The following is a 23,174-nucleotide window of genomic DNA, read 5'->3' as shown; positions in this document are numbered from 1 at the left end:
ATCCACCACCCTTTGTAAACATCAGATCATCGAAAACTGTATCCTATCCTGCACTGTCTAGTTGCCCATCAACCATGTTCTCACTAACCTATATTGGCTCCTGGTCCTCAATGCCTCAAATAGCTCCTTGAAAGTGGAGTCACAGGTGGATAGGGTGGTGAAGAAGGCATTCGGCATGCTTGGTTTCATTGGTCAGAACATTGAATACAGGAGTTGGGATGTCTTGTTGAAGTTGTACAAGACATTAGTTAGGCCACACTTGGAATACTGTGTACAGTTCTGGTCACCCTATTATAGAAAGGATATTATTAAACTAGAAAGAGTGCAGAAAAGATTTACTAGGATGCTACCGGGACTTGATGATTTGACTTATCGGGAGAGGTTGGATAGACTGAGACTTTTTTCCCTGGAGAGTAGGAGGTTTAGGGGTGATCTTATAGAAGTCTATAAAATAATGAGGGGCATAGATAAGGTAGATAGTCAAAATCTTTTCCCAAAGGTAGGGGAGTCTATAACGAGGGGGCATAGATTTAAGGTGAGAGGGGAGAGATACAAAAGGGTCCAGAGGGGCAATTTTTTCACTCAAAGGGTGGTGAGTGTCTGGAACGAGCTGCCAGAGGCAGTAGTAGAGGCGGGTACAATTTTGTCTTTTAAAAAGCATTTGGACAGTTACATGGGTAAGATGGGTATAGAGGGATATGGGCCAAGTGCAGGCAACTGGGACTAGCTTAGTGGTATAAACTGGGCGACATGGACATGTTGGGCCGAAGGGCCTGTTTCCATGTTGTAAACTTCTATGATTCTATGATTCTAATATTAAAACTCTCATTCTTGTGTGTAAATTCATTCATGGCCTCATCCCTCCCTATCCCTGTAACCTCCTCCAGTGCTACACTTCCCTCCCAAACTTGCTATTTCTCTGACTCCAGCCTCTTGTGCATCCCCTTCACTTCACTCCACCATTGGTGCCTGTGACCTGAGCTGCATAGACCCCATACTCTGGAATTCCCTACGCCTCTTCACTACCTTTAGGACCCTCCTTGAAACCCACCTATTTGGCCGTGCTTTGGTCACTGTGTGTGGCATCCATTTTTTTCTTTACACCTCCATTAAGTGAGTTGGGATTTTATGTTAAATGCGCTATATAAATGCGAGTTGTTGTTGTTGTGACTGAGGATTTATAGTCAATCCCCTCCTTTTGTACTTGCACATTTGGCTCTAGGTTTTACTCTCATATCTTGGCTCTCGTGTTTATTGTTATCTTTTTGGCCAATTAGGCCATTTTAAAATACTGCATTTAATAGTATTGATACAGCATCTATATTTGCAAAGCTTATATCAAACTTTCATACCTCTTCAAGCTCAAAATCAGTTGAAAATCCTTCCGCCACAATTTCGAATACAGATCTCAGATGATCGTAATCTATATAGCTACAATGAGAAGGACAAAAGTAATTTGAAATATAAATACAATGACAATCTTATATAAATTATATTATTAGTGCTATCGTGCCTCAGTCGGTAGCATTCTTGCATCTGAGTCAGAAGGTTGTGACTTCAAGTCCCATCCAGGACTTTAGCACATAATGTAGAACCATGCTTCAGTGCAGTACTGAGGGATTGTTGTATTGCTGGAGGTGCTGTCTTTTGGAAGAGGCATTGAACTGAGGATCCATCTGCTGTTTAGGTGGACTGAAAAATCCCAAATATTATTTGAAGAGGAGCACGGAGTCCCCCTAATCTGACCAAAATTCTTCCCTTAACCAATTCCACCAAAAAAGATTATCTGATCATTCATCTCATGTGACTAAATTTCACAAGTATATTCATTAGTTGTGAAGTACTTTGGGACATACTGAGGACCATGAAAGGAACTATATAAATGCAAGTTATTTCTTTGGAGAGCTACCTTTCATCTCCAGGACCTGGATTTGAATCTAGTATGGACAGATGGAGTGAAAGTTTTCTCAGTCTACTGGTTGTAACGTTCCTATATGAAATTAGTTTGGGCAAACTTAACTTAGTTCCTACTGGCCATGGCCCCAAAGCACAAAATTTCTGCCAACTCAGCACTATATCAACAGTCTCTCTCAAAGATGCCTTAATTGGAAAATTGCCACATAGGGACTATTTTTGAGGTTTGTACTGAGGCACCTGTGAAAGAAGAGTACAAGGAGCTACACTCTCTATCTAACCATGTTATACCTGACCTGGTGAGTACTTGATTCAAGTGGTAATATTTTTCTCTGGTCCTCAATGTAAGCAAAAAAATCAGGGCGAGTATAAATTGGGGAAAATATAGCCAGATACCCAAAATGGAAAGTGTTCTTTAAGGGTGGCCTTTAAGGAGGAGATGGTTCAGGTACAATCTAGGTACATTCCCACAAGGGAGAAAGGTAGGGCATTTAAAGCCAGAGCTCCCTGGATGACAAAAGAGATAGAGAGTAAAAGGGACATATGATAGATGTCAGGTTGATAATACACGTGAGAACCGGGCTGAATATAGAAAGTTCAGAGGGGAAGTGTAAAAGGAACTAAGAAGAGCAAAGAGAGAGTATGAGAATAGACTGTCGGCAAAAATAAAAGGGAATCCAAATGTCTTCTATAGGCATGTAAATAGTAAATGGGTAGTAAAAGGAAGGGTGAGGGCCGTTCAGGGAGCAAAAAGATCTACTCATGGAGGCAGAGCGTCATGGCCGAGGTACTAAATGAGCAATTTGCATCTGTCTTTACCAAGGAAGAAGATGCTGCCAGAGTCTCAGTAAAGGAAGATGTCGTTGAGACACTGGATGGGATAATAATTAATAAAGAGGAGGTACTAGAAAAGCGAGCTCTACTTAAAGTAGATAAGTCACCCGGTCTGGATGGGATGCATCCGAGGTTGCTGAGGGAAATAAGGGTGGAAATTGCAGAGATACTGGCCATAATCTTCCAAACATCCTTAGATACGGGGGTGCTGCCAGAGGACTGGAGAATTGCAAATGTTACACCCTTGTTCAATAAAGGGTGTAAGGATAATCCCAGCAACTACAGCCAGTCAGTTTAACCTCGGTGGTGGGGAAACTTTTAGAAATGATAATCCCAGACAGACTTAGCAGTCACTTGGACAAGTGTGGATTGATTAGGGAAAGCCAGCATGGATTTGTTAAAGGCAAATCGTGTTTAACTAATTTGATAGAGTTTTTCTATGAGGTAACAGAGAGGGTCGATGAGGACAATGCAGTTGATGTGGTGTATATGGACTTTCAAAAGGCGTTTGATAAAGTGCCAAATAATAGGCTTGTCATCAAGATTGAAGCCCATGGAATAAAGGGGGCAGAAGCATCATGGATACAGACTTGGCTAAGTAACAGGAAGCAGAGTAGTGGTGAACGCATGTTTTTTGGAGTGGAGGGAGGTGTATAGTGGTGTCCCCAGGGGTCGGTACTGGGACCACTGCTTTTCTTGATATATATTAATGACTTGGGTGTACAGGGCACAATTTCAAAATCTGCAGATGACACAAAACTTGGAAATGTAGTGAACAGTGAGGAGGATAGTGATAGACTTCAAGAGGATATAGACAGGCTGGTGGCATGGGCGGACACGTGGCAGATGAAATTTAATGCAGAGAAATGTGAAGTGTTACATTTCGGTGGGACGAACGCGGAGAGGCAATATAAACTAAAGGGCACAATTCTAAAAGGGGTTCAGGAACGGAGAGATGTGGGGGCATATGTGCACAAATCGTTGAAGGTGACAGGGCAGGTTGAGAAAGCAGTTAAAAAAGTATACGGGATATTGGGCTTTATAAATAGAGGCATAGAGTACAAAAGCAAGGAATTCATAATGAACCTTTATAAAACACTGTTTCGACCACAACTGGAGTATTGTGTCCCGTTCTGGGCACTGCACTTTAGGAAAGATGTGAAGGTCTCAGAGAGGATGCAGAAAAGATTTACTGGAACGATTCCAGGGATGAGGGACTTTAGTTACGTGGATAGACTGGAGAAGCTGGGGTTGTTCTCCTTTGAACAGAGAAGACTGAAAGGAGATTTGACAGAGGTATTCAAAATCATGAAGGGTCTAGACAGAATAGATAGAGAGAAACTGTTCCTATTGGTGGAAGGGTCAAGAACCAGAGGACATAGATTTAAGGTGATTGGCAAAAGAACCAAAGATGACATGAGGAAAAACATTTTTACACAGCGAGTGGATAGGTTCTGGAATGCACTCCCTGAGGTGGTGGTGGAGGCAGATTCAATCATGGCCTTCAAAAGGGATCTGGATAAGTACTTGAAAGGAAAAAACTTGCAGGGCTATGGGGATAGGACTGGGGAGTGGGAGTAGCTGGATTGCTCTTGCATAGAGCCAGCGCTGACTTGATGGGTCGAATGGCCTCTTTCCGTGCTGTAACTTTTCTATGATTCTATGATTCTATTCCTCAGCAGCAACATCCTTCACCCTGATGATTACAAAAATTCACAAAAAAACAAGTTTTTTAAATTAACTGGGATCAAAATTATTGATTTATGCATAATATGTTTTTTAAACTGACTTTACTGAATGATGATAGAAACATAGAAACATAGAAAATAGGAGCAGGAGTAGGCCATTCGGCCCTTTGAGCCTGCTCCACCATTCAATATGATCATGGCTGATCCTGCATCTCAATACAATATTCCTGCTCTCTCCCCATACCCCTTGATGCCTTTTGTGTCCAGAAATCTATCTAGCTCCTTCTTAAGTATATTCAGTGACTTGGCCTCCACAGCCTTCTGAGGTAGAGAATTCCACAGGTTCACCACCCTCTGAATGAAGAAATTTCTCCTCATCTCAGTCCTAAATGTCCTATTCCATATCCTGAGACTGTGACCCCTCGTTCTGGACCCCACAGCCAGGGGAAACATCCTCCCTGCATCCAGTCTGTCTAGCCCTGTCAGAATTTTATATGTTTCAATGAGATCCCCTCTCATTCTTCTAAACTCGAGTGAATACAGGTCTAGTCGACCCAATCTCTCCTCATACGACAGTCATGCCATCCCAGGAATCGGTCTGGTGAACCTTCGCTGCACTCCCTCTATGGCAAGTATATCTTTTCTTAGGTAAGGAGACCAAAACTGCACACAATACTCCAGGTGTGGTCTCCATAACATATGATTCTTACGATAATATTTTTCAAGATGGAATGAGGTATAATGTGTGGACATGGATCAGCCAATCAAAATGTACCTGTGATAATAGGGTGATCACTTATTGAGAGCTAACAAGTCTCTTCACTGTCCGCAAACAATACTTAATGCTCTTAAATCCTGTGATAAAGCAAAACTTTACACAGAGCAGAATAAGCAACAAAGAAAGGCAAAATTCTGTGATGAAGCACAACAAGATTTTATAGGTGATATGACTGAACATCGAATTAACATCTAATGAATGAAATGTACGCTATAAACAAACAGAAAGTAGGCTCACTCTGAGAGGACATGTAGGTGGGTGGGGTTAGGGCTATGCTTCTCCCACCTGCTGCAGTGAAGTTCAATTATGTAAGAGGGTGTCTGATGTAAGGAGAACTGCTTTGGATTCTTACTGTGATTTCTGCTTAAGTGTACAGGACATAAAGCAGCATTTGACTTTGATCCCTGTATCGGTACTGATGCTGTGATAACACATCACAGAAAATTTACCAGTGGAAGTGTTCCATGTGAAATTGCAAAGGAAACAAAGAACATTAATAAGAGGACCTCATACGGCTTCTTGATCTTAACTTTCATGTCTTTCACCCACTGTACTGGTAGATCGCCCATGGTGTTGTTCACACATGGGCATGAGCCAGAGGTGGAGCAGCTAGTTGAGGAAAGAAGCACAGGGAGGGGAGCAGTGCAGCATGCAGCAGGATCAATTTCCTATTGCCTGGCAACTGGGTATAGCCAAAGTTCAGAGTCTTGAGTGGCAGAGATGTTAATGGTCTGATGCTGGGAATGGAGGTTTGGAGATAAAAATTAGTTATGGCCAATTTTTGTGCGCATAACCCACGGCGCACAGACATCGTCATGAGGCATGAGGCATGAGTCTGCCCCAAAATGAGGCCTTGGGCCTCATAGTATTAATTTGGGTGAACTGCTGGTACTTTTGTATCAAGAGGCAACTCACCCTTGCTCGGTAGTGGCCCTAAGGTAAGTCCTGGGATGGGGTCGGAAGGACAAAGAGAGGGGGACCAATTGCCGGCCGGCAGCAGCTCTCAGGAATGTTTAAAACAAGAGCTTATGTCTTTGGTGGCGATCGTAGCGACCCATGAAGAATCCTGAGTGGAGCACATTGCTGACCAATTTAGAGCAGGGGTCTTGAAACAGGCATTAAGCCTCTCATTTACATATGTGAGGAGCCTAACGCCTGTTTCGGGCGGGCGCCATAGGTGTCTGGGCAGATACCTGTGCCAATATGGCAGTGCCTGTATCTGTGCGCTGATCGGGCACAGGACATCGCTGCATGAAATTGGCACTTGTTGTGCCAGTTTTCTACCCCTTAGAGTTGAAGCAGGGTAGTGGCTAGTGAAAAAATCTGGATTGGTTCTGTGTAACATATAGCATACTTGGACTATTATTGTAATTTTATTTAACATAATCCCTTCTAAGTGATGGGTGAAGGCTTTGCATCTTATAAGCCCTCATGGAATGCCCAACTTAAGGCCAGGACTTGGAATATCCAGGTCCCACCTTAATTTCAAGCTCTTCCAGCCAGAATTATGATAGAGGCTCTCCAGAAGGACGAAGGATTTTCAGTGCAGAGTTTTTTTTTAACAGTAAAATTGGCCATTTAAATAGAGTACCAGGTCTCCAGAAGGCATTCAACAAGGTGCCACATAAAAGATTATTGCTCAAGATAAAGAATCACTGGATTGGGGGTAATATTCTGGCATGGTTGGAGGATTGGTTATCTAACAGGAAGCAGAGAGTTGGGATAAATGGTTCATTCTCGGACTGGCAACCAGTAGCCAGTGGTGTTCTGCAGGGGTCGGTGCTGGGTCCCCAACTCTTTACAATCTATATTAACGATTTGGAGGAGGGGACCAAGTGTAACATATCAAAGTTTGCAGATGATACAAAGATGGGAGGGAAAGTAGAGAGTGAGGAGGACATAAAAAAACCTACAAGGGGGTATAGACAGGCTGGGTGAGTGGGCGGAGATTTGGCAGATGCAATACAATATTGGAAAATGTGAGGTTATGCACTTTGGCAGGAAAAATCAGAGAGCAAGTTATTATCTTAATGGCGAGAAACTGGAAAGTGCTGCAGTTACAAAGGGATCTGGGGGTCCGAGTGCAAGAAAATCAAAAAGTTAGTATGCAGGTGCAGCAGGTGATCAAGAAGGCCAACGGAATGTTGGCTTTTATTGCTAGGGGGATAGAATATAAAAACAGGGAGGTATTGCTGCAGTTATATAAGGTATTGGTGAGACCGCACCTGGAATACTGCATACAGTTTTGGTGTCCATACTTAAGAAAAGACATACTTGCTCTCGAGGCAGTACAAAGAAGGTTCACTCAGTTAATCCCAGGGATGAGGAGGTGGACATATTAGGAGAGGTTGAGTAGATTGGGATTCGACTCATTGGAGTAGAGAAGAATGAGAGGCGATCTTATTGAAACATATAAGATTGTGAAGGGGCTTGATTGGGTGGATGCGGTAAGGATGTTCCCAAGGATGGGTGAAACTAGAAGTAGGGGGCATAATCTTAGAATAAGGGGCTGCTCTTTCAAAACAGAGATGAGGAGAAACTTCTTCACTCAGAGGGTAGTGGGTCTGTGGAATTTGCTGCCCCAAGAAGCTGTGGAAGCTACATCATTATTTTATTTTATTTTTTTTATTCGTTCACGGGATGTGGGCGTCGCTGGCAAGGCCGGCATTTATTGCCCATCCCTAATTGCCCTTGAGAAGGTGGTGGTGAGCCGCCTTCTTGAACCACTGCAGTCCGTGTGGTGACGGTTCTCCCACAGTGCTGTTAGGAAGGGAGTTCCAGGATTTTGACCCAGCGACAATGAAGGAACGGCGATATATTTCCAAGTCGGGATGGTGTGTGACTTGGAGGGGAACATGCAGGTGGTGTTGTTCCCATGCGCCTGCTGCCCTTGTCCTTCTAGGTGGTAGAGGTCGCGGGTTTGGGAGGTGCTGTCGAAGAAGCCTTGGCGAGTTGCTGCAGTGCATCCTGTGGATGGTGCACACTGCAGCCACAGTGCACCGGTGGTGAAGGGAGTGAATGTTTAGGGTGGTGGATGGGGTGCCAATCAAGCGGGCTGCTTTATCTTGGATGGTGTCGAGCTTCTTGAGTGTTGTTGGAGCTGCACTCATCCAGGCAAGTGGAGAGTATTCCATCACACTCCTGACTTGTGCCTTGTAGATGGTGGAAAGGCTTTGGGGAGTCAGGAGGTGAGTCACTCGCCGCAGAATACCCAGCCTCTGACCTGCTCTCGTAGCCACAGTATTTATATGGCTGGTCCAGTTAAGTTTCTGGTCAATGGTGACCCCCAGGATGTTGATGGTGGGGGACTCGGTGATGGTAATGCTGTTGAATGTCAAGGGGAGGCGGTTGGACACTTGTCTGGCGCGAATGATACTTGCCACTTATGAGCCCAAGCCTGGATGTTGTCCAGGTCTTGCTGCATGTGGGCTCGGACTGCTTCGTTATCTGAGGGGTTGTGAATACAACTGAACACTGTGCAATCATCAGCGAACATCCCCATTTCTGACCTTATGATGGAGGGAAAGTCATTGATGAAGCAGCTGAAGATGGTTGGGCCTAGGGCACTGCCCTGAGGAACTCCTGCAGCAATGTCCTGGGGCTGAGATGATTGGCCTCCAACAACCACTACCATCTTCCTTTGTGCCAGGTATGACTCTAGCCACTGGAGAGTTTTCCCCCTGATTCCCATTGATTTCAATTTTACGAGGGCTCCTTGGTGCCACACTCGGTCAAAGGCTGCCTTGATGTCAAGGGCAGTCACTCTCACCTCACCTCTGGAATTCAGCTCTTTTGTCCATGTTTGGACCAAGGCTGTAATGAGGTCTGGAGCCGAGTGGTCCTGGCGGAACCCAAACTGAGCATCGGTGAGCAGGTTATTGGTGAGTAAGTGCCGCTTGATAGCACTGTCGACGACACCTTCCATCACTTTGCTGATGATTGAGAGTAGGCTGATGGGGCGGTAATTGGCTGGATTGGATTTATCCTGCTTTTTGTGGACAGGACATACCTGGGCAATTTTCCACATTGTTGGGTAGATGCCAGTGTTGCAGCTGTACTGGAACAGCTTGGCTAGAGGCGCAGCTCGTTCTGGAGCACAAGTCTTCAGCACTACAGCCGGGATGTTGTCGGGGCCCATAGCCTTTGCTGTATCCAGTGCACTCAGCCTTTTCTTGATATCACGTGGAGTGAATCGAATTGGGTGAAGACTGGCTTCTGTGATGGTGGGGATATCGGGAGGAGGCCGAGATGGATCATCCACTCAAGAATTATGAAGGGAAGTATTTGCAGGAAAAGAAAGGAGAAAAAGCAAAAATAGTGCACTGTCCAGCAAAACCAACTAATGCAAAAAGAATCACAGAGTCATTGAATCATCGAAAATTTACGGCACAGAAGGAGGCCATTCGGCCCATCGTGTCCACGCCGGCTGAGAAATGAGCCACCCAGCCTAATCCTACTTTCCCGTATTTGGTCCGCAGTCCTGCAGGTCACGGCTCTTCAGGTGCACATCCAGGTATTTTTTAAATGAGTTGAGGGTTTCTGCCACCCTCTCAGGCTGTGAGTTCCAGACCCCCACCACCCTCTGGGTGAAAACATTTTTCCTCATTTCCACTCTAATCCTTCTACCAATCACTTTAAATCTATGCCCCCTGGTTATTGACCCCTCTGCTAAGGGAAATAGGTCCTTCCTATCCACTCTATCTAGGCCCCTCATAATTTTGTATACCTCAATCAAATCACCCCTCAGCCTCCTCTGTTCCAAGGAAAACAACCCCAGTCTATCCAATCGGTCATCGTAGCTAAAATTCTCCAGTCCTGGCAACATCCTCATAAATCTCCTCTGCACCCTCTCTAGTGTAATTACATCCTTCCTGTAATGTGGTGACCAGAACTGTGCGCAGTACTCAAGCTGTGGCCCTGCTAGTGTTTTGTACATTTCCAGCATAACCTCCCTGCTTTTATATTCTATGCCTCGGCTAATAAAGGACAACATTCCATATGCCTTCTTAACTACCTTATCTACCTGTCCTGCTACCTTCAGGGATCTGTGGACCTTCAGGGATCTGTCCCTCACTTCCTCTACACCTCTCAGTATCCTCCCATTTATTGTGTAGTCCCTTGCCTTGTTTGTTCTCCCCAAATGCATTACCTCACACTTCTCCGGATTGAACTCCATTTGGCACTTTTCTGCCCATCTGACCAGTCCTTTGATATCTTCCTGCAGTCTACAGCTTTCCTCCTCACTATCAACCATACGGCCTATCTTTGTTTCATCCGCAAATTTCTTAATCATGCCCCCTATGTTTAAATCCAAATCATTAATGTATACCACAAAAAGCAAAGGACCTAGTATCAAGCCCTGCGGCACCCCACTGGAAACAGCCTTCCAGTCGCATAAACACCCCTCGACCATTACCCTTTGCTTCCTGCCACTGAGCCAATTTTGGATCCAATTTGCCACATTCCCTTGGATCCCATGAGCCTTTACTTTTTTGAACAATCTGCCATGTGGGACCTTGTCAAAAGCCTTGCTAAAATCCATGTAGACTACATCAATTGCGCTACTCTCATCGATCCTCCTTGTCAGCTCCTCGAAAAATTCAATCAGGTTAGTCAGACACGACCTCCCATTATCAAATCCGTGCTGACTGTCCTTGATTAGTCCATGCCTTTCTAAGTGTCTGTTTATCCTGTCCCTCAGAATTGATTCCAATAATTTGCCCACCACCGAGGTTAGGCTGACTGGCCTGTAATTACTTGGTCTATCCTATGCTTCCTTTTTAAACAACGGTAAACGTTAACAGCCCTCCAATCCCCCGGCACTACGCCTGTATCCAGTGAAGTTTGGAAAATGATTGTTAAAGCCTCCACTATTTCTTCCATGGCTTCTTTTAACAGCCTGGGATACATTTCATCTGGCCCTCTCTCACTATATTTATCCCATCCAGAGTGGCAGCAAACATTAACAGGAATGTAAAAAAGCATTCTAAATACAATTATGCAACATTAGGTTAACTTTTAGAAACATAATGGAGCAGGCTCAGCTGCCGTGTCCCAATTTTATATGGAAGAGGTGCATATTGTGGGCAGTGCCTTACCCAAGGGACTTTATTTCAATAAATACTGTATTTAAATGAGGCTCGCACTTACTAGGAGAAGACTCATCTTCTTTCCCCAAGTTGCGCCTCGAAAATTAGGAGCACAGGATCCAGGCATGCGCGATAAGAAACCTAATTTGTGGCCATATTCACGATCAGCGAGGCACTGCGCCTTCAGCAGTGTCTCACAACAGAAGGGCTTAATTGTCAATCTCATAGAATCATAGAAGTTTACAACATGGAAACAGGCCCTTCGGCCCAACATGTCCATGTCGCCCAGTTTATTCCACTAAGCTAGTCCCAATTGCCTGCACTTGGCCCATATCCTCTATACCCATCTTACCCACGTAACTGTCCAAATGCTTTTTAAAAGACAAAATTGTACCCGCCTCTACTACTGCCTCTGGCAGCTCGTTCCAGACACTCACCACCCTTTGAGTGAAAAAATTGCCCCTCTGGACCCTTTTGTATCTCTCCCCTCTCACCTTAAATCTATGCCCCCTCGTTATAGACTCCCCTACCTTTGGGAAAAGATTTTGACTATCTACCTTATCTATGCCCCTCATTATTTTATAGACTTCTATAAGATCACCCCTAAACCTCCTACTCTCCAGGGAAAAAAGTCTCAGTCCATCCAACCTCTCCCTATAAGTCAAACCATCAAGTCCCAGTAGCATCCTAGTAAATCTTTTCTGCACTCTTTCTAGTTTAATAATATCCTTTCTATAATAGGGTGACCAGAACTGTACACAGTATTCCAAGTGTGGCCTCACCAAAGCCCTGTACAACTTCAACAAGACATCCCAACTCCTGGATTCAATGTTCTGACCAATGAAACCAAGCATGCCGAATGCCTTCTTCACCACCCTATCCACCTGTGACTCCACTTTCAAGGAGCTATGAACCTGTACTCCTAGATCTCTTTGTTCTATAACTCTCCCCAACGCCCTACCATTAACGGAGTAGGTCCTGGCCCGATTCGATCTACCAAAATGCATCACCTCACATTTATCTAAATTAAACTCCATCTGCCATTCATCGGCCCACTGGCCCAATTTATCAAGATCCCGTTGCAATCCTAGATAACCTTCTTCACTGTCCACAATGCCACCAATCTTGGTGTCATCTGCAAACTTACTAACCATGCCTCCTAAATTCTCATCCAAATCATTAATATAAATAACAAATAACAGCGGACCCAGCACCGATCCCTGAGGCACACCGCTGGTCACAGGCCTCCAGTTTGAAAAACAACCCTCTACAACCACCCTCTGTCTTCTGTCGTCAATCCAATTTTGTATCCAATTGGCTACCTCACCTTGGATCCCCAGAGATTTAACCTTATGTAACAACCTACCATGCGGTACCTTGTCAAAGGCTTTGCTAAAGTCCATGTAGACCACGTCTACTGCACAGCCCTCATCTCTCTTCTTGGTTACCCCTTCAAAAAATTCAATCAAATTTGTGAGACATGATTTTCCTCTCACAAAACCATGCTGACTGTTCCTAATCAGTCCCTGCCTCTCCAAATGCCTGTAGATCCTGTCTCTCAGAATACCCTCTAACAACTTACCCACTACAGATGTCAGGCTCACCGTTCTGTAGTTCCCAGGCTTTTCCCTGCGGCCCTTCTTAAACAAAGGCACAACATTTGCTACCCTCCAATCTTCAGGCACCTCACCTGTAGCTGTCGATGATTCAAATATCTCTGCTCGGGGACCCGCAATTTCCTCCTAACCTCCCATAACGTCCTGGGATACATTTCATCAGGTCCAGGAGATTTATCTGCCTTGATGCGCGTTAAGACTTCCAGCACCTCCCTCTCTGTAATATGTACACTCCTCAAGACATCACTATTTATTTCCCCAAGTTCCCTAACATCCATGCCTGTCTCAACCGTAAATACCGATGTGAAATATTCATTCAGGATCTCACCCATCTCTTGTGGTTCCGCACATAGATGACCTTGTTGATCCTTAAGAGGCCCTACTCTCTCCCTAGTTACTCTTTTGCCCTTTATGTATTTGTAGAAGCTCTTTGGATTCTCCTTTGCCTTATCTGCCAAAGCAATCTCATGTCCCCTTTTTGCCCTCCTGATTTCTCTCTTAACTCTACTCCGGCAATATCTATACTCTTCAAGGGATCCACTTGATCCCAGCTGTCTATGCATGTCATATGCCTCCTTCTTCTTTCTGACTAGGGCCTCAATCTCCCGAGTCATCCAAGGTTCCCTACTTCTACCAGCCTTGCCCTTCACTTTATAAGGAATGTGCTTACCCTGAACCCTGGTTAACACACTTTTGAAAGCCTCCCACTTACCAGACGTCCCTTTGCCTGCCAACAGACTCTCCCAATCAACTTCTGAAAGTTCCTGTCTAATACCATCAAAATTGGCCTTTCCCCAATTTAGAATTTTAACTTTTGGGCCAGACCTATCCTTCTCCATAGCTATCTTAAAACTAATGGAATTATGATCACTAGTCCCAAAGTGATCCCTCACTAACACTTCTGTCACCTGCCCTTCCTTATTTCCCAAGAGGAGGTCAAGTTTTGCCCCCTCTCTAGTCGGGCCATCCACATACTGAATGAGAAATTCCTCCTGAATACACTCAACAAATTTCTCTCCATCCAAGCCCCTAAAGCTATGGCTGTCCCAGTCAATGTTGGGAAAGTTAAAGTCCCCTACTATTACCACCCTATTTTTCTTGCAGCTGTCTGTAATCTCCTTACATATTTGCTCCTCAATTTCCCGTTGACTATTTGGGGGTCTGTAGTACAATCCTATCAAAGTGATCTCTCCCTTCTTATTTTTCAGTTCTACCCATATAGACTCAGTGGGCGAACCCTCGGATATATCCCCTCTCACTACTGCCGTGATGTTCTCCCTAATCAAGAACGCAACTCCCCCTCCTCTCTTACCTCCAGTTCTATCTTTCCTATAGCATCTGTACCCTGGAACATTGAGCTGCCAGTCCTGCCCCTCCCTTAGCCATGTTTCAGTAATAGCTACAACATCCCAGTCCCATGTACCCATCCATGCCCTGAGTTCATCTGCCTTGCCCATCAGATTTCTTGCATTGAAATAAATAAATAAATAATCTCACTCAAAGAGGCCCAACAGGACAGCTGGGGTAGGAAAAGGAAAGATGTCTGGGGAAGTAAGTGGTTCTCTTTCTGAGCTCTAGGCTAATGCATTGGGAAAATGTTAGAATCCATTATTAAGGAAGTAGTAGCAGGACATTTGGAGACTCATAATACAATCAAGGAGAGTCAACCTAGGTTTATGAAGGGGAAATTATGTCTGACAAATTTATTAGAGTTCTTTGAGGAAATAAAGGGGAGGGTGGATAAAGGGGAACCAATGGATGCAGTATATTTGGATTTCCAAAAGGCATTCGATAAGGTGCCACATAAAAGATTACCGCACAAGATAAGAGCTCATGGTGTTGGGGGTAATATACTGGCATGGATAGAGGATTGGCTAACTAACAGAAAACAAAGAGTCGGGATAAAAGGGTCATTTTCAAAGTGGCAATCTGTAACTAGTGGGGTGTCGTAAAGATCAGTGCTGGGGCCTCAACTATTTACAATATATATCAATGACTTGAATGAAGGAACAGAGTGTCTTCTGGCCAAATTTGCTGATGATACAAAGATAGGTGGAAAAGCAAGTTGCGATGAGGACACAAAGTGTCTGCAAAGGGATATTGACAGGTTAAGTGAATGGGCAAAAATTTGGCAGATGGAATATAATGTGGGAAAATGTGAAGTTATCCACTTTGGGAGGAAAAATAAAAAAGCAAAATATTATTTGAATGGAGAAATACTACAAAATGCTGCGGTACAGAGGGATCTGGGTGTCCTTGTACATGAAACACAAAGTCAACATACAGGTGCAGCAGGTAATCCGGAAGGCAAATGGAATATTGGCCTTTATTTCTAGGGGGATGCAGTATAAAAACAGGGAAGTCATGCTACAACTGTACAGAGTGCTGGTGAGACCACATCTGGAGTACTGCGTATAGTTCTAGTGCCCTTATTTAAGGAAGGACATACTTGCATTGGAGGCAGTTCAGAGAAGGTTCACTAGGTTGATTCCGGGTATGGAAGGGTTGGCTTATGAGGAAAGATTGAACAGGTTGGGTCTATACTCATTGGAGTTTAGAAGAATGAGAGGAGATCTTATTGAAACCTACAAGATTCTGAGGGGACACGATAGGGTAGATGCTGAGAGGATGCTACCCCTCATGGGGGAATCTAAAACTAGGAGGCATAGTCTCAGAATAAGGGGTCACCCGTTTAAGATGGAAATGAGGAGGAATTTCTTCTCCCAGAGGGTCATGAATCTTTGAAATTCTTTTCCCCAAGAAGCTGTGGAGGCTGAGTCATTGAATACATTCAAGGCTGAGTTAGACAAAATTTTGATCAGCAAGGGAGTCAAACGATATGGGGAACGGGCAGGAAAGTGGAGTTGAGGTAAAAATCAGATCAGCAACGATCTCACTAAATGGCGGAGCAGGCTCGAGGGGCCGAATGGCCTACTCCTGCTCCTCTCTCTTATGGTTCTTATGCAAATTGTTAGGGTAGAGTAGAGGGTGATTTACTCTGCATCCAGTTGTAAGATACCTGATCTAGGAATGATTGAAGGTTTTCCATTCTCCAGCACTAACATCCCTCTCATCTGATGAGCAAACGAAAGAAGAGTAGACACGAAGATCAACTAAATGAGGAAGTAGTGGTTAGGCAATGCCAAACCTGGGCTTTAGAACACTGTAGACTATTTGAGGAAGATCAGGAGTTCCAGTGTTTGAGATCCTGAGAACAAACTAGTTGGATGAAGAGACTGTACAATGAGTCTTGGTTTCTGATGTATGACACTTAGAGCTTAAAAACAACACAGCAGGAGAATTTACCAATGGCCATAGCAGTGTTGATAAAATAAAGAAATGAAAAAAAGTTGCAAGGCAGAAGAGTTTTGAAGACCAGAGTTGGCAAAATATTGTCTTATCATTTTATTTTTAAACGGCCTCAGTTTTTTTAAACATTATATAAAGTTATAAACCTTTAATTTCTGAAGTTTTCCACTGCAATCACAAGTATATCACAGACAGGAACTACTTCACAATACCTCATTCAATATATCTATAGATCGGTATTTAATTTTTTTTACTAAAGGATCTTATAATAACAATAAATTTCATGTGTGCAGAGTTTGTTCAACAATAGATGTTTGCCATGCCTTTATTAAATGTCCTGGTATTGATTCATTAATTAATGGTCAATTAAATGCAAATAAATTTCCCTCTCAACATCGAAATACTGAGATGTAGAAATTTCAATTCTGTGTTTGCCAGGCTGTGATTTTCCGCCAATTAAAGTGAATGAATGGAATATTGAGGACTGCCGAATACAGAATTGGAACTTCTACCCTAGTGTATCACAATTTCACAGGAGATTGCGACATGTATCACATCACAGTTAGCGATAGATGCAATATTTAAATGGCAGAGTATTGGATGCATTTTTAAGATCATACTTAAATGTACTCAGAAGCAGGTGTCAGATGGAACCAACACTCTAGACATGTTGACTTACTCAGTTTTAATAGTTTCCCAGTTTGCCCTTATGAAGTTCCATACTAAAAGCGATCCAATAGGATTTTTTGCCACATAACGAAAAACATTCCATGATTGTTCCTGAGTGACCTTTGACTGATCAAGAGCATATGATAAATATCTGCAAAAATTAAATCAAGAGTCACAATGTGTTGTTATTGATCATTGCTGATGTACAGTATATCTATTCTCAAGATTCATAAGCGAGTCATGACTTAAGCTGTGTAAAGGTCCCATCCTGGCACTAATTATATTCATGGGTAGAACAGGAGTAAAACATCCAATTATGAACATTATGAAAATTGCAAAAGTTCAATAGGAGATTTATGATTAGAGTTTTATACAGGATCTCCTATGGCTTTGTCCACTAAGATTGAAGGCTGTTAATTCCCCGAATGTGCAATAATAATATTAAAATCACATATTAAATATAATAAAACCCATTATATATTTAAATCATTTACTAAATCTAATTTATTCATTATAATATATTACAATCATCAGATATTAAATATAAAATATACATAATGTATTGTAATCACTGGGCCGGATTCTGCTCTTTGTTCGACTTGCACTTGCTCATAGACTTTCTGTGAGCTTTTGCACAACAACTTCCTCTAAATTACTGAGCCAAAAAGTGCGTCACCCTCTACAGGGCATCTAGGACCTGTGTGAACAGGGCAAGTAACTGTGTATGTCCTTAACCAATAAGATTGAAGCATCATAAATAAGCTGCACAGAGACTGAACCAGGAAGTGGAAGTTAGAATAATGAATTCAATGTCAAATCAGGAACAGTAAGTGAAATAAAGAGAGGGAAAGAAAGATTGAATTAAGAGACAAAAATGAAAAAGTCAGAAAGAAAAAGTAAAAAAAAATTATTTACTTTTTTTTTTAAAAAGGTCCAACAATTAAAATCTGAAGAAATGAGACTCCACATTTGTTAAAATTAATTTTCAGTGCCAGAGAGGTTATTTGGCAGTCATTGAGACTTACCAAATTTATCTACCTCTTAACACATTTCTGAAGAGTTTTTTGGTGCCCTCGAAAAATGAATTGAAAATGAACTATTATGTCACTTTATAATTGTTGCCAGGCAGAAATGAACAGTGGTTACCACAGACCAATGACAGGTGAGATTTTTAAGTCACATTGTTTCCACAGACCTATCAGTGTTCAAAACCAATGAGCAGAGATTAGCATGGAAACAGCCATATGGTTACCAGGGACTGATAAGCAGCAGTGACCACAGACCAAATGAATCCCTGCTCCTGTTGTTCCTTCTTATATTGATATTGGTCCAGGGACCTCCCATTTAAACATGGAATAATTAAATTGATCATGTGCTTACCAGCAGCCTATAATATTTCTAGTCAAATGAGATGAACAGAATGGTCACATGGATAACTAATGACCAATGAGATTCCTGAAAAGTATTTGCAATAAGATCACTATTGGCCCATGAGACTTCTGGTAAGTGACACTAACAATTGAAAAGGACCGATGATTACTGTTGTCCAACAAAATTGCACAAAAAGGAAACACAACAATTTTTTTTAAATGATATAGATATAAAGATAAGACTGGGTTGTTACACTGTTACACGAAGGAAAGTTAATACCTTGTTAGAATCCATAGTTCTCTACTACAACCCATAGCAAAAAGTAAATTATGATCCTCTAATATTGAAGTATGATTCTGAAAGATTGTCCATGCAAAATCCCATTCCTTTTCAGTGCCAGCTTTAATGGCCTCACAGTAGATTATGTCTCCGAGATCATTTGGAATTCTGAAAGACAAAAATGTGGCAATGTTTTCATATTTTCCTTCAGTTATTCATTCTAGAAATTCAGTCAACAAAATTGAGTTTTCAGGATAACTTTCTGATGACTGCCTGAATGACAGGTGCTTCTGGCAGGTGAGACTCTCTGCCAAGAATGCAGCGTTGGACATTTACCTCTATCTACTCAAGGTCATAAAATTTCACTTAATGGTCAACTAGTATTCCTTTCAGCAGTTACTTCAGTAGATTTAAGTGTTACAAAGAATGTACAGCCCAGAAATAGGCCATTTGCCCCAACAGGTCCATGCCGGTGCTGTGGATAATATTGGATTCAATACAAAGATAATTAAGAAATTAATTTTGGCAATTCTTTTTTTGTAACTGCTACACTTAATTTTTTACAATTTCTCTTTAGATTAGTGGGTCTTGTATTATCCCTTGGCTCAGACGAAGAGTGGGTGACAGGCAGGCACAAATGTTTTTGTTGAAAATATTCTAATTCACAATAGGTTTCAAATACAGCCCAAATTCGAGCACTCCCATGTCAGTTTAAATGCAGATTAACGCTCCCTCCACTCTGCACCAACAATGTGCCTTAGTCCCAACCTTAGAAGAGCATCCCCGACTGCACTGTGGCATTTATCATTTCAAGCATCCTGAGTTAGATTGACAGTGAATTAGGGGGGACTGCCATGGCAGCATCGAAAGAGGTGGCTCATCAGTTAATGGAGCCAAAAGAGACCCAAAGGGGAAGCCAACAGATCTTTCAGCTTCGGTCATGTCCGAGCTTAACTAGATATACTTTTGGGTCATTATGGAGAGAAACGAAGTCACTACCAGGCCCTCTACTTCCAATGATGTAATTTGCGGACATGCAACCATTGACCCAGGGCCGACTGCCACCTTTCCTGGCGGTCCCTGGGGATGGTGGAGACAGCACCGATAAGGGGGGATGTTCTTCTTCTTGGGTCCCCTCCCCCTTCCCACAGTGGGGGAGGGAAATTGAGCTCGGGATGGGAATGTGACAGTAGGCCTAATCATCCGATTTTGTCCCATTTTTGCTGCTATCTGGAAATAAAGTCCAAGATCTTTAATGTTTTTGTTGATTTTTGTAATTTACCAACACTTACGTATTATTGTTTGGATTACTCATCCACTGCGAATAAAGACCTGTTGCTCGATCCACACAGTCCTTCAGACCAAGTCGACACACTGTTCTAAGAGTTGTTGTGAACACTGAACTGGACGGCAAGTTAAGTAGAAGCAAGTCAGTGACATTTATTTATTGTGACTTCACATTTGCAATAAAAAAAACTGTTTGTTAACCTTACACTACCATATATAATATATATATATTTAAATCACTGGGTGGGTTACAACATTCCATTTCAAAATGCATGGAAAACTCCTATTTCAGGCTTCGATCACAAGGACCATTTGAGACACAGAGACTTTCCATCTCTGTAACATCACCTACCCCCGCTCCTACCTCAGCTAATCTTCTGCTGAAACCCTCATTCATGCCTTTGTGACCTCCAGACTCAATGGAGGTAAAATTCAGCTTCGGAAGGGGCCACAAAATGGACGGTAGTGGATCGGCCACCCGTTAAACTCGTCACACTGTTATCCTTTCCATTAAAACCAATTGAAGGGAAAACCGGACAGGGTGTACAACAGGCGCCCAATCAGCTACTGCCCATTTTGCGCTCCCACTGATGTTGAGTTTTGCCCCAATATTTTCCGAGCCAGCCTCCCATCCTCCACCCTCCATAAACTTCAACTCACCCAAAACTTTGCAGCCTGTATCCCGCTCACCAATCATCCCTGCCCTCATTGACCTACACTGGTTATGCCTGTAGATGGTGCTGTGATGGCTCTTAACAGGTTAAAAGTCCTGTAACGTAACAGTAATTGCAAATAATAATAATTAAGTGTAGTGAATAAAAGTTTAATTTCAATTGGTCTCTGCCACTTATAAATTTAGCTCTGCAAAAATTTCCGTGTATCCTCCCAGAGTGGCCGACCCACTGCACTCTGCTTCCCAGCTGTAATCCCCAAATCAGTTCCTGCTCTGGCCCCATTGATAGTTTCTCAATAAAGCCATGTACTCATCCTAACCCCCTCTTCCTGCTGAGAATGTTTTGTTGTCCCGGCTGTTTTTGCATTTCTTCCTCTCACGTTACGACCCCACAGGCATTTGATTCTCAGCCGGGACTGATTGTTTTTGTTGGTCAGTCCATTTCCCCCCTCCCCCCAACAATCTCTGATTGCTGGAAGGAATGGGAACTCACTGCAACCACCCCCTTCCTCTGCTGAGATTGCATTCCTGGCCTGGCTTCCCACCCACTGAGCTGATATTACTGCCCTGGCAAATGGAAGGCCACCTTAACTGAACGCACAGCCTACCTCTCTCGCTGAGATAGTTTGCTAGCCTCCCTCTCACTCAATGAGATAAATTCCCTGCCTTAGTTCCCGCTCTTATCGTCCTCCCATTCTCCCTTCTCCTCAATCCTCCCTCCTGCCCATCACCCTCCTATTTCCTCTTCCATCTCTCCCTCCCCCTCCCCTATCCCTTCTCCATTGCTCTCTTCCACATCTCTTCCTCTTCTCCTCCTCCAATCTCCACTCCTTTACAACAACAACTTGCATTTATATAGCGCCTTTAAAGTAGTAAAACATCCCAAGGCACTTCACAGCAGCGATTATCAATTAAAATTAGACACCGAGCCACATAAGGAGATATTAGGACAGGTGACCAAAAGCTTGGTCAAAGAGGTGGGTTTTAAGGAGCATCTTAAGGAAGAAGAGTGAGGTAGAGAGGCAGCAATGTTTAGGGAGGGATTCCCAGAGTTTAGGGCTCCAGGTCTTGGAGGATGGGCTGAAGGAGGTTACTGAGATAGGTAGGGGCGAGGCCATGGAGGGATTTGAAAACAAGGATGAGAATTTTAAAATCAAGGAGTCAGTGAGCATATGGGTGATGGATGAATGGGACTTGGTGCGAGTTAGAATACGGGCAGCAGAGTTTTGGATGAGCTCAAGTTTATAGAGGGTGTAAGGTGGGAGGCCACCAGGACAGCATTGTAATAGTCAAGTCTAACAAAAGCTTGGATGAGTATTTCAGCAGCAGATGCACTGAGGCAGGGGCAGAGAGGGACGATGTTACGGAGGTGGAAGTAGGTGGCTTTAACCATGGAAACTCCACCAAAACAGCATAAACAGCATTTGTGGCATTTTTCCAGGCTTTCCATGGCTTTTCCACCAAAGATACACCAGATGAGCAGGAGAACCCCCGTGGAAATTCAGACCCTATTCATTGTACACAGTGCATTGTTGGTGTAAATCGTCCATTGTGTGAACCGTGAGCAAATGATTCATTGGATCGTTCCTTGCAAAACAAAGTGAAGGAGCAGAGCCTTTACTGCAGGAGACCATCAAAGCCAAAAGAATAAGCAAAGTTGTTAGGACACTGGATCCATCCTGTGTCAAACGGGAACATTTTTGTATTTTATCCTTTCACATGTATTTTTAGCCAGTCCAAGTATTGCAAATTTAAATTGAGTTTCTGTTAGCAGTACTCTGGAAGTGAGACAAATAGACAAATGGTTCCAAAGGAAGGAGACCTAACTTTATTGATTTTAATGGTCATAAACAAAACCTAATTAAGTCAAAATCTTCTGGCTACGACAACAGGGTTGTGAGAACAAAATACTTTCAAGTTCATCAGTGAAATTGCTATACCCTTTTTTTCAGGCCTGAAATCGTAAACACCTCTCCAGACAGTGATAGGATTGTTAGCCACATCCCATCTACTCAGGTGATATCAGTAATTATGATTTTAATTATTTCTATGTTGAGAAAGAACTGAGGGCTTCTTCAAAAAAGCTTGGCCTCCACCTCAAAAGAAGTGAGAATTATGTCTAGGCACCAACCGTAGGATTTTTAGTTTACTCAGTTCAACCCGTAAGAGCGGTGAGACAGAACTCCATGGGTGCAGAGGTGTGAACCTATGTAAAACATTACCAAAGGGCTTAGATTAAAGATTCCGAAAAGTAAACCAAGGTTTTGGAGATCTTTTGCTTTTATTAAGTCAGTAAGTTGTATCTACGTGTAACACGAGTCTGCTGCATTTATTTTTGCTTCTGCATAAATTTGATTCTTATAGAAAATCTGACTGGTAATTTAGCCTGAACTATATGGGTCCAATAGCATGGTTTATTTCTGCCTGTTGAAGAGATCAGGAGGTATTGAGTATTGGTGGGTATTCCATGCGTTATTCTAATCCGAAATATCTTCCTAAAAAGATCATTGTTAATCCTGCAGAACACTAAGAAAATTCATAGGAGATGAAAGTGCTTAGTTGATGTGAGCATGAATATAATGTTGGAAGAAGCCCAAATAATAACAGAGGTAAATCAGAAAGTATGAAGATTGTATTAAAAAGAAAAGACTGAAGAAGGTAAGACAT

The 23,174-nt window shown here is 42.9% G+C and overlaps 1 protein-coding gene across 1 annotated transcript in view; it reads right to left on the bottom strand.

Moving 5' to 3' along the window:
- The window catches only part of LOC137320957 (aminopeptidase Q-like), a 131,285-nt gene that overhangs the window by 4,563 nt on the left and 103,548 nt on the right, over positions 1–23,174 (bottom strand). The window contains exons 16-19 of the mRNA XM_067982986.1: positions 19,840–19,950; positions 18,548–18,715; positions 16,908–17,048; positions 1,353–1,431 (exon numbers count right to left, since the gene is read on the bottom strand). Of these exons, the coding sequence (XP_067839087.1) occupies positions 1,353–1,431; positions 16,908–17,048; positions 18,548–18,715; positions 19,840–19,950 (499 nt within the window). The remainder of the gene's footprint in view (positions 1–1,352; positions 1,432–16,907; positions 17,049–18,547; positions 18,716–19,839; positions 19,951–23,174) is intronic.

Source organism: Heptranchias perlo, chromosome 4 (genome assembly GCF_035084215.1).
Source record: "Heptranchias perlo isolate sHepPer1 chromosome 4, sHepPer1.hap1, whole genome shotgun sequence".
Taxonomy (NCBI): domain Eukaryota; kingdom Metazoa; phylum Chordata; class Chondrichthyes; order Hexanchiformes; family Hexanchidae; genus Heptranchias; species Heptranchias perlo.
The sequence above is the reverse complement of the archived record's forward strand: the minus strand, read 5'-3'. Positions and strand labels throughout refer to the sequence as shown.